The sequence below is a fragment of the Otolemur garnettii genome, unplaced genomic scaffold (assembly GCF_000181295.1).
Source record: "Otolemur garnettii isolate 467f Iridium unplaced genomic scaffold, OtoGar3 scaffold00010, whole genome shotgun sequence".
Taxonomy (NCBI): Eukaryota; Metazoa; Chordata; class Mammalia; order Primates; family Galagidae; genus Otolemur; species Otolemur garnettii.
Window position 1 is genome coordinate 36,589,398 of NW_003852405.1, and position 12,639 is coordinate 36,602,036.

General features: G+C 42.2%; 1 protein-coding gene across 1 annotated transcript in view; it reads left to right on the plus strand.

Moving 5' to 3' along the window:
- WDR78 (WD repeat domain 78) overlaps window positions 1-12,639 on the plus strand; it is a 58,523-nt gene that overhangs the window by 28,260 nt on the left and 17,624 nt on the right. The window contains exons 6-8 of the mRNA XM_012801639.2: window positions 1,281-1,420; window positions 5,927-6,079; window positions 11,206-11,400. Of these exons, the coding sequence (XP_012657093.1) occupies window positions 1,281-1,420; window positions 5,927-6,079; window positions 11,206-11,400 (488 nt within the window). The remainder of the gene's footprint in view (window positions 1-1,280; window positions 1,421-5,926; window positions 6,080-11,205; window positions 11,401-12,639) is intronic.

Here is a 12,639-nt window from a genome sequence, read left to right on the forward strand (position 1 = left end):
TCCTGCCTCTGCCTCCCAAGTAGCTGGGACCACAGGCACCCGCCACAACGCCCGGCTATTTTTTGGTTGCAGCCATTATTGTTGTTTGGCGGGCCTGGGCTGGGGATTCGAACCCGCCACCTTGGGTGTACATGGCTGGAGCCTTAGCCACTTGAGCCACAGGCGCCGAGCTGGCTTTAGTTATTTTTATACATCTATAAATTATTTTCCATTTAAAAAGAAAACTGGTATTTTCATATTTAAAACTTAAGAAGGGAAATATGGGGAAAGAAATGAATTTACTATGTTAGAGCAGTTTTCTATTTTTCTTTATTAATGAATGAAAATTGGTCGTTAGTTTTTTGTTTGTTTTTCGGTTTTGAACCCACCACCTCCGGCATACGGGGCTGGCGCCCTACTCCTTTGAGCCCCAGGCGCCGCCCTGTTAGTTCTGATGCTGTTACGTGCACACACATTAAAGGTTGTTGTGTTTTCTTCCTTTTTTTTATGATGCTACAGAATATGCAGACATTACGTTTTCTTAGAGAATCGACGCCTTTATCATGTTGTAATGCCCCTTTTTATCCCTAATGATTTTTTGTGCTCTAAAGTTTGCTCTGTCTGAAATTAATAGAGCTACTGAACATAGATTATTAATAGTTACTCAGATGATTTTGCCTCAAATATTGTTTAAGTATGCTTCCTAGTGGTAAAAAGTCTATCATTAAAATAATTTTAGGGCTTTATCTTCTAAAATATAAAATATGAAATTATTTAGATTATAAATAGAATACAATTGGATTGAGAATTTTATACTTTTAAAAGCTCATAAGTAAAGGAAAGCTCCTAGGACCAAAAAAAGAAAGGAAAAAAAAAAAGCAGGATTGACAACTGATCTAAAATCAGTGAGAGAGAGAGATGCTGAGGACAAATGTTGATTTTAGTACATGAATCTGGAGACCAGTGGTAAGTCTTGAGTTTCCCCCTCCCCCAAACCGAGAAAGCTGAGAGATTCCTTTACTAAGCCCAGAGCGTAATTATCTGGAGTGGTCTTAGAGCAGGAAGGTCTTCTGGCTACTCTACCCCAAAAACACAGATGTCTGGAGTAACACATAATCCACTTAGACTTGTAACATTCCCTCAGATTGGATTTGGTAAAAATACATCAAACCATTAAAGAAACAAGTCATTATGGATAAGAATAAACAAATAACAAAGCTTAGCTGTAGATGCAGAGGACTGTGGATGGTCTGTGCGGTGATAATCTGATGAGTGAATAGAGTATACTTTATATTTTACAGCCAGAGAAACAAGAAATACGACACCCTGTGTAAGAACAGAGCCGGCAACGACCTGTACGTGGAGAGGATGATGCAGACGTTTAACGGGGCTCCGAAGCACAAGGACGTGCAGTGCGACAGGATCGTGATGGAGGACAAAGGTGCCCGCCCGCTCGCTCCTCTGGGCAGACCGCTGTGTTTAGTGTGTGTCCCAGGAGTCCAGCAACCAGCAGTAAAATGCTGAAACAATAAATCAAAAACAAAAATGATTGAACCGACTCCCACAGCAGCAGAGTACTGTGATCTGTTGCTTTCAGAATTTGACAAATGAGTTAACAAGTAGTAAAGATAAGGAAGATTTGAATAAGATAATTATCAGTCTTGATTTTTAGTCGTGCTGTGTCACAGAATTTTATACTTTTTAAGTGTTCGTGAAACATGTATGGAAACTGATGTTGGCAGGGTGCGGTGTGACTCATGCCCGTAATCCCACCACTTTGGGTGGTTAAGGAGGGAGGATCACTTAAGGCCAGGGACTCGAGATAAGCCTGGGCAACATAGCAAGACCCTGTCTCTACAAAAAAAAGAAAAAAATAGTGGGCATGGTGGTCCATGCTTACAGTCCCAGCTATGCAAAAGGCTGAGGCAGCATGATCTCTTGGGCCCAGACGTTTGGGGTTATAGTGAGCTATGATTGTATCACTGCACTACAGCCTGGTGACAGAGCAAAGATCCCATCTCTAAATTAAAAAAAGAGAAAGGACCAGACTGTGATCCTCCTCCTGCCTCAGCTGCCCACGAAGCTGGGATTACAGGCGCAAGCCACCACACCCAGCTTCTTGTTGATAAAATGTCTGGAATAAAGAGCAAACTTCTCCCTTAAAGGTGAACTGCTGGAAATAATAACTTCTATGATTTAGTAAATATAAGAACCAGAAAATGGCATCACTGCCGTGATTTACCACTGTTTGGGCAATTCCAGCCATTTCTATAAGACAAAGATAGATACGGAATATTAATATGTGTAAAGAGAAAACCAAGTTATTCATAGGTGACATTAACATCTGCTTAGATACCTCAAGAGAATCAACTGTAAAAAACAGGAGTTCCAGGATGATGTAGCAGAAACGGCAGAGCAGGTCGTCCCCACCACACGTCCAGCAGGGCCTCCCCACTACACCTCCCTCCACAGAAACGCCCTTGGCATTGAGCAGAAACTGTGCCCATGAACTTTGTCAGAACTCTGGAAAATAGTCAAAACACTAAATTTTACTAAGGGGAGAAATATGTGAAGAGACAGACCTGAGTGTGACAAGTACTGTAGAGCTGCCCCGTCTCATCCGATTTACAACTGCTTGTCCAGATTGTACTGGTGATCTGTGTGCGCCCATATGTGGAGTATGTGGGGATTTGACCACATAGTCCAAATGTATCTCAAATTAAATGCATAAGAATAGTCAATTATTAATATCATAATAATAGTGAGATGGTGGCAATTCTTGGAAGGATAGTGGTGAAAGCCTCGGGATTCAGGGGTTCCAGCTGTGCCCCAAGCACAGCAGGCAGGCAATTCCAGTAGAGTTGTGTGACTGGAGACTGGTGCCTTCACGTCGTCCCCTAGGTGCTCACCGACCTTATACCACTAACCCTAACCCTAACCCTTCCATGCTGAGGACGGAGTACTTAGGAATCTGTGCAAATGCGTCTCTGTATCTAGCCTGCTGTCACCATTCTTAATTCAGCTCCTCATTTCCTTTCAAGTGTGCCTCCTTAGATAAGTTAAGGAAGCTCAATTATTTGAAATACCACCTTTATCGTAAATTATCATGTGAATACTGTCAAGGGAACTTACCCTTATTTTTTGTGAGCTTGTATAAAAGGAACTTCAGCTAAGTTACCACTCCTTCCTCAGGACAGAGAAGTGAATAACTTGGAGGGAGAGTGTGGTGCGGTCATTTCTGGCTGAGTCCCTTTCTGCTAGGTCTGCCGACTTGCAGAAAGTTTGCGTTCTGGAATGTTCTCATCTCTGCCCAGGAAATCTTACAACTATAAGATGGCTATGCCAGTTACAGTGGGTTGGTGACTCTTCCCTATAATCTCAGCTGCAGTTGTAAGGCTTTGCTTTTCAATTAGCCTTATCAGTTATTAAAGATAACATTTTGATCTCTATTTCTCTCATTCCCGCATCTTTCGGTCTAAAATCAGGCAGGGAAGAGGTATGTTTCTATGAATCCATAAGCCCTTAATATTTACTTGGTCTGTATCAAAGTTCTTTACTATAAACTCTCATTACTTTAAAAGATCTTTATTGTGAAATCTGTCCCAGCAGAAACGTTTATCTCTGTCTTGCTTTCTTCTCACACACAAATAAAAATATTTATATGTCGTAAGGAAAGATTTAATTCCATGTTCTCGCCAGCCAGAACAAGAAGTCAGGTGGACAAGGTGGCCCACACCTGTAACTGCAGCACTTTGGGAGGCCAAGGCAGGAGAGAAGGTCGCACATGGCCCAGAGTTGGAGACCAGCCTGAGCAACATAGCAAGACCTGTCTCTACAAAAAAAAAAATTATCTGGGTGTGGTAGCGTGCACCTGTAGTCCCAGCTTCTTGGGAGACAAAGGCAAGAGCATTTCTTGAGCTCAGGAGTCTGAGGCTGCAGCGAACTATGATGGTGCCGCTGCAATCCAGCCCGGGCTACAGAGGGAGATCCTGCCTCAAAAAGAAAAAAGAAGAAGAAAAGAGAAGAAATCTAACATTTCTGTTGCGTAGAAGCTCCCCCGCCCCCAACACTGCTGGCATGACCTCTCTCTTCTAGCCGCCTCTAACTGAAGCATCTACTCTCCTGACTTTTACTTGGACCATCACCCTGGTTTTTTAGTGTTTCTTCTGGTGTAGCAGATGCCGCCGGTGTCCTGCCCACACCTCTTATGCCCAATCTCCAGCTGTCAGCATCTGCATTTCTTGCCTTTTATAAACTATTCAACACATATTTTAAACTTAGAAATGCTAAACAAGTGTAATTTGGAATACCTTTTTCTGCTACCAGTTAAAGTATGCATTCTTTAATAGTATTTAATTATAAAATTGGGAAATCATGTCCATTATTTATTACTCACTTTTCCTAACAGCTTCATTGAGGTATAATTTGTATACAAAATGGCAGATATTTGATTCATACAATTTGATGAATTAGAGATTCTCTTTACAAATGAACAAACGTAAAACTAGCAGTCATTTGTTATTTTCAAATAAGAAACCCAAATATCTTACATTACTTATAATATGTACATTTATTTACATAGCAATTATTTTATTAGTGGCCATGTAACAATATATTCCTGTATGCTCAAATTAACTAAACTTTCAGTTCAAGGGAAGAAAACAAAAGGTAATTAAATATTCGAAGATATAATTTCTTTCTAAGATCTCTTCATGAGCATGGACATTATACTCTTTTCAATTTGGCAAAATATACTGAGTATTCTGCCAATAACTTTGTTAAGTGTATTAAGTTCATTAAGATGGAAATGTTAAGAAACCTGAGTTAACATTCTACTCTCCTGAGAGCACCCACATTTTATATTAGGAAAATAACTAATACCATTAGTTGTGGTAATGAAGTAGCTGTAGTTATTAGATCCAGATTCTATTTTGATTTTTAAGGAAAAGAATTCTTTGTCAGATCACCACCCTTTAACTGCAAGTTTGGCAAATTCAGCATGCAAGGACATATCATTAAATGATGACTGTTAAAATAACTGCTGCATGGCATTATAAATCAGCAGTGAAAGAGGTCAGGAGCTTTTAAAAATATTATTTAAAGATAAATGACATTGCCCATTTATGTTTGGAGACCATTTTTATATTTGATGATCTGAACACATTTAACTAACTTAAACTCATGTTTTAAAAGAGAAGATAATGACCAGACTACATGTTTCTTGAGATCAGCATCTATCATTTACTCAGAAAGTACAATCTTTTCATGTAATAATTATATAGCAAATTTTACTTGATAAAATGGAACACTATGCTTGCAAATAAACTATCTGTTGAGTTTAACATATACTATGTTGACTGTAAGTAAGGAAACGTGAAAAGTCTGTTATTGGCAGTTGTTGAGGTGGATGTCAGCAAGGCAGTCCTACAACAGCAGATGTGAGATCGTGTTGCACCAGCAGGCATCAGAGAGGGCGGCAAGGACCCCAAAACATTGTCAGAGTGTCTGTAGATGCTAATGGTGTGATGACTAATGATCTCGAGGTATCTTCATGTTTTATTTTTTTGTCATTTTTATTAACCTCTGGCATTACTGTAAGATTATATTATTATTGATGATAGCGTTCTTAAAAAATAAACAGTAGATATTCTTTTTTAAAAATTAAAACAATTTTTTAGAGGTGGGGTCTCACCGTGTTGCTGCAGTGCAGTGCTATTCTCAGGCATGACTGTGGCACCCTGCTGCCCTGAACTGGCCTCCAGCAACCCTCTAGCCTAAGTGGTCCTCCCTCCTCAGCCTCACAAGAGCTGGGATTGCTGACACAGGTCACCATGCCTGGCAACAGTGGATATTATTTTAAATTTTGTTATGAGTAGTTACGTATAAAGCAAAAGCATTGGAATTTGGTTTAAAGTAGTAATCTTTGCTTTTTTTTTTCTCTCTTTAGGCATAATGTCTACAGCCTGGGATTTGTATGATTCTTACAATGCTCTGGAACTTCTGTGTTCATCAGCCAAAAAGCCTTCAATGGAGCCAGGCAGGGCTGGTGGACACCCTAAGGACCGGGACCAGAGGCCGCCAGGTAGCACTCGAGAAAAGACAGATTGCATTTGCTCCAGGTTTTTTAATGGTTTTCTTGGGACATTTTTAACAAATTTTTTTTTTGCAGTTCAATGTTTTCTTTCTGATGGACCATGGAAGTGTGACTCCAACTCTGAAGCAGCACCAGTGTTCTTTCACACCGTCTTAGACTCACTTGACAAATTCATTTTTTTATTGGATACCTGTCAAGAGTTTGCAGAGTTTCTGTCTCTGTAGTGCTACTTAACTTGCTCCCAAGCTTCATCCGCACATGCAGGTTCCATCATTTTATTCTCCCTTTGTTTAGATTAGATAATTTGTAAGAAAAAGAATATACACTACTTATGTGGCCACTGAAAACAGAGATACAGTAACAACAAAGGCTCCTTTTGCATTTTTTTTTTATTTCAGAAAGTTACAGGGGTACCTCCGTTTTGGTTTCATAATTTGCTTGTGTCTGTTTCAGGTCAAAGCTGTAAGTGTGCCCTTCATCCAGAAGGTGTGCATCGCGTCCGTCAGCTGGGATTGAACGAGCCCTCTCCCCCCACCCCCTCGGTCCCCATTGGGCTGCACCCACCCGTGTGCGCCTGGGTCTTGACTGGCTCCAGGTTAGCGTGGAACACGGGTGCTGCTCCTTTTTCCATTCTTGCAGCACTTCACTTAGAAGAACGGTCTCAGGCTGTTAAAAAAAATACCAGATCACCGTTTCTCTTTACGGCTGAGTAGAAGTGCGTGGTACACATATACCACCTTTTACAGTCCACTCGGGTGTTGACGGGCACTTGTGACTGTGCTGCTGTGAACATTCAAGGGCAAATGAGTTTTTTGTTTTTAATTTTTATTTTTTAAAATTTCAAGTTAATGTGAGGGTATAAGCAGCTAGGTTACAGTGTTTGCATTTGTTAGGTAGAATCCCTGTGGTAGTTGTGTCCCGCACCCAAAAGGTGTGCTGTGTACCCCTACATTGTGCCCATTAAGTGGGAGCATCCCCCTCCCAACCCCCCTCCCTTCTCCCCCATTACACCCCAACTTGAATAGAACTAAGTTTTTCTCTTATGTAGGTGTGTATCAAAGTCTACTGTCTTCATATTAGTACTGAGCACATGGGATTCTTGTTTCTCCATTCTTGTTAGACTTTACTAAGAAGAATGTGTTTCAGCTTCATCCAGGTTAATACAAAAGATGTAAAGTCTCTGCAAATGCTTTTCTTTAAAAAATGTCTTTTTTTTCCTTTAGGCGAATACGCAGCAGTGAGTTGCTGGTAGGTCTCCCTTAGTTCTCTGAGGCGTCTCCGTACTGCTTTCCGTAGAGGCTGTGCAGGCCGCAGCCCCTCAGCAGTGTTGAGTGTGAGTGTTCCTTTCTCCACAGGCCGCTGGCATCTGTTGCTTTGGGACTTTCTGACATGAGCCATTCTCACTGGCATTAGGTGATATCTCTGTGTGCTTTCATTTGCATTCCCTGATGATTAGAAACACTGAGCATCTATTTATTCATGTGTTTGTTGGCCACCTTCGTGGGAAAAGTTTCCCTTCCTGTCTTTTGCTTTTGATCGTTTGATTTCTCCGCTCTGATTTGCATCAGTTCTTGGTGGATTCTGGTTACCAGCCCTTTACCGAATGTCCAGCATAAAGTATCTTCTCCTGCTCTGTGGGTGGTCTGTCACTCTATTGATTGTGTCCTTGGCTGTGCAGAAACGTTTTAATTTGATCAGCCTCCATTTGTTTGTTTTTGTTGTTGGGCAGCCTTGTCCGGTTCCAGTTCTAAAGGGAAATGCTTTCACCTTTCCCCCATTCACTACGATGCTGCCTGTGGGTTTGTCACATACGGCCTTTGTAATTTTGAGGTACGTCCCTTCTACACCAATTTTGTTAAGTGTTCTTTTTATAAAAGGGCACCACACAACAAAACCTCATCTCTACAAAAAAACATTTAAAAGTTACCCTTGTGTGGTGGTACATGCTTGTACTCCCAGCTACTTGGGAGGCTGAGGCAGGAGGATCACTTGAGCCCAGGAGTCCGAGGCTGCAGTGTCCTGTAATCAAGCCAGTGCATTCCAGCCTGGGCAACAGAGCAAGAGCCCATCTCTATTTTTAAAAAGAGTTTGAGTATGGGGCAGCACCTGTAGCTCAACGGAGTAGGGCGCCAGCCCCATATGCCAGAGGTGGCAGGTTCAAATGCAGCCCAGGCAAAAAACTGCAAAAAAAAAGTTCTGCTGTGTCTTGGTGTATAGTATTTCTTTAGATTTATTTGATTTTTTGAATCTGTCCATAATTTTCCATATTTTAGAAGTTTATCAGTTATTTAGAAGCTATTAATTTCTTCAAGTACTTTTTCAGTCACACCCTCCTTCTTGGAGCACAAGATCCCTTGTCTCACGGGTATCTGAGGCTCTGTTCACCTTATTTTCAGACTCTGTTCTCTCTGTTTTTGAGACTGTGTTATTTCTTTCTTTCTTTCTTTTTTAGAGACAGATTCTCACTTTGTCACCCTTGGTAGAGTGCCGTGGCAGCGTCACAGCTCACAGCTCACAGCAACCTCCAACTCCTGGGCTTAGGCGATTCTCTTGCCTCAGCCTTCCAAGTAGCTGGGACTACAGGCGCCCACCACAATGCTTGGCTATTTTTTTGTTGCAGTTCGGCTGGGGCCAAGTTTGAACCCGCCACCCTTGGTATATGGGGCTGGTGCCCTACTCACTAAGCCACAGACACCACCCAAGAGACTGTGCTATTTCTATTACTCTTTCTTCAAGTTCACTGATTTTGCCCTCTGTGTCTCCTCCGTTTTGCTGTGATTCCATTAATTGAGTTTTTAATTTTGGTAATTATAGTTTTCACTTTTAAAATTTCTACTTGGTTCTTTTCATTTGCTAGGATTTTTTTTTTGATGATACTTTCTTTTTTTTTCATTTTTGCAGGTGTATTCATAAATGCTTGTTGAAGCATTTTTTTTTTTTTTTTTTAGACAGGATCTCATTCTGTCACCCTGTGTAGAGTGCTGTGGCATCCTCTTAGCTCATAGCAACCTCCGACTCTTGGGCTCAAGAGATCTTGCCTCAGCTTCCTTAGTAGCTGGGACTACAGGTGCTCACCACAACGCCTGGCTAGTTTTTCTATTTTTAGTAGAGATGGGGTCTCACTCTTGCTCAGGTGGTCTTGAACTGAGTTCACCCACTTTGCCCCCCAGAGTGCTGAGATTATAGGCACCAGCCACTGTGCCCGTCCATTGTTGAAATGTTTTTATGATGTTTGCTTTAAACATTTTGTCTGATAATTCTCCCATCTCTCTTATTTTTATATTGATGTCCATTGATTTCTTTTTCATTCAAGTGGAGGTTTTCTTGGCTCTTAGTATGATGAGCGGTTTTTAGTTGAAATCTAGGCCTTTGGGGTGTTATGTTGTGGGGTCAGGATCTTTTCAAACTTTCCATCGGAGTGGGCTTTGTTTGACACTGTTCTAGCCGCAGAGGAGTGAGAGTCTCTGCCTCGTTGTTCCTGGGTGGGGGGAAAAGTCCAGATTCTCCACTTAGCCTCCTGTGACGTCTGAAGACGGGTGTTCTCTGTGCTGCTGGGCAGGGACAGGAACTCTGACCTCCACTGACACCTCTGGGCTGGAGGGTGCAGGAGCACCATGTCATGCATGGCCTCAGCTGACACCAGAGGGGGGACTGGCCTCCGTCCTCTGGGCGGTTATGACAGCTCTGACCCTTCACCAGTCCGTCTCTGACTACTCTTTATTACTTCCAAGTGGGTGTGGGATTGCAGGCTCCCCAACTTGTCTCCACTGACACTGGAAGGGGAGCACAGTTATTATGTTTAGTGGGGACAAACGTCGGTCTCCCTACTGGGCCCCATCTAACACACAGTGTAGGGTCGGAGGCTGGGATGCACGTCACAGCCGGGTCAGTGGGAGGTCAAGTCTCCTGTGTGCCCTTCATAGCCTGGACAGGGCTGCAGTGGTTTTCCTGTGGTGTTTGGCTAGAGTAGAATCTTATCTGAAAGCTTCTTTTTTTTCCTGTTTGCTCCTTTTCTGGTCCTTTGGAGAGAGGAGGCTTCGTTTTGGGGTTTTCTTTGTCTGTACCATTGGTGTTCCCAGGGGCTTCTCAAGGTCATGTCTGAAATACATCTGGCAAAAAGAATATGGATTCCTTCTCTCTACATGTCAAAGATTCTTTATGCTTTTTATACAGTGTCCACTGTTTGTAGTTGGATTTCATAAGAGGAATAGGGAAAAAGTGTTCCTTCAATCTATAAAGATTAGGAAGCAGGAGTCCCCTTCATTCAGTTTTTAAAGTAAGAGTTTACTAAGTAGGGTGGGTGGCAGAAAAATGGTCCCCCAAATTTATGCACATCCCAATCCATAGAACCTGTGAATATGTTACCTTGTATGGTGGGAGAGATTGCCCAGATGTGATTAAGATAGGGGCCTTCAGATGGGGAGATTATCCTGGGCAGTCTGACTGGGTTCAAAGTAATTGTATGAGTGCTAAAAAGTGGAAAGCCTTTCCCATCTGTAGTCTGGAAAAAGATGTAACGACAGCAGGAGGTCAGCGAGATGAGACTGATGCTGCTGTCTGTGGAGATGAGGGAAGGTTTGCAGGTGGCCTCCAGAAGGTGGAGGGTCAAGCAAAACAGAGTCTCCTGTAGTGCCCCAGAAAGGATACAGCCCTCTCGACTTCTCGGTTTTAGCTCACTGCCACCGTGTCAGAGCTCTAACCTGCAGAACTATGAGACAATAAATTTGTATTGTTTTAAGTGACTGTAATCTGTAGCAATAGAACATTGATTATAGTTGTGTAATTTTCCTATAAAGCAATCATTAAATCAGGCCTTCGACTGGAGACTGGTAATCTTGTTTCAATTTGAACTAAAAAACGTAAAGATACAAATTACCTCGTGAGGTTATCATTGCTTATCTTCTGAAAAACAGGACACTTTTTCCGATGGCTAAGGATTGCAGAATGAGATAGTATGTGTGCATCTTGCAGTGCTTGGTACTAAACAGACATTCAGTGAATGTTTATTGAAGTTGTGAACTGGAGGAAAACAAGTACAAGTGATGAAATGTCATTTTTAAAATCTTTAGAATGTGTGAACCCACTGATGATATTTGGGCATTTTATCACTGCCTCATGTTTGTATTTTATAGACAGTGAGGCTAGTTCTCTGATGGACATAGAAAATGTAATTCTGAACAAGATTCCGGAAGATGAGGTGGACCATTCCGAGGCGATACTGAAACTGGACAGGTTTCGTCAGGACTTGTTCTTCATGGAACGGGTTCTCATGGAAAATATATTTCAGCCAAAACTCGCAGCTTATCGTCAGCTTCCTGTTTTTAAAGGTATTTTAAAAAGATAATCATGTTTAGACAAATTCAAATAATTTTAAACAGCAAATGGTATTGTTATATATTTATGTGATCCCCAGCCCAAGCTGTCATTTATCAGAGGGCGTGTTTTAAAGCTGCTGACTAGATGTGTGAGCAGCAGTAGAGCCCAGGCGAGGAGAGAGCAGGTGAACAAAGTGTCCTGACACCCGGAACCTCATAGCCTCCAGGACCCTCTCTCTCCTTTATTCCTGCTTTAATTAGTTACTTATTTTCACAGTGTCTCTTATACTCAACTCCCTTTTTCTGTTGCCACAGGCTGGCTCTTACCCTCACTCCCTCATTTTCCTGTAGGAACGTGCTTCCTGCTCTCCTGGCCACAGACTCCATCTCATATGATGACAAGAGTATTTTAAAGGAGTTTTAGAGGTTTTCTAATTCAACCCTTCCAGTTTCAGAGTTCACACAGGACTGGAAGACGTTTCTGTTCTGACTATCCAGAGAGAGAGGCCTTGATACACACCTGGGGTGTTTCATGGACATCAAGATGGGTGAGGCCAGGCTAGAGTAAGGGCTGGTCTGCGCAGCCTCAAACTCCAGGCTGATCCAAAAGTAAATTAATTACTTGCTGGAAGAAACTCAAACATTTTTTAAAGAACATTGAACCTTGTAACACTTATAGGCAATGTGAAGTAACAGGAAAAATGTGACCCATAACTACAAGAAAAATCAGTCAATAGCAATAGACAAGAGGATGACACAGATGGTAGAAAAAGCAGACAAAGGCTTTGAAAAGCTCCCGTGCCCAGAGTAGTCAACTCAGTATGAAGCAGACGCACAAACCCAGAGAACTGACCACCACCGGAGTCTGATCTTGGACGAAAGAAGAAATGTAAATAATGGGTGAAAAATAGTTTTTTTCAGCAAATGATGCTAAAAATGAATCTAAACACAGACCTTACACCCTTAACAAAAATGGATGGAGCCAAACTGAAAGGGCGACACACTGTATGATTCCAGCTATGCGACTTTGGCAGAGACAAAACTATGGAGAAGGTGGAAAGATGGGTGGTTTCTGGGGCGAGGAGACGGGGAAGGGTGGGTGGGCAGAGCACAGGGATGTGGGGCCGTGCACGACTCTGCTGCTGCAGTGGCGGGGACACGTCACACAGGCTTGTCAAACCCACAGATGCACAGAACTGGGGTGGGGCTCTGGTGACGAGCACGGTAAGCCAGAAGCAGCAGCGCATGCCT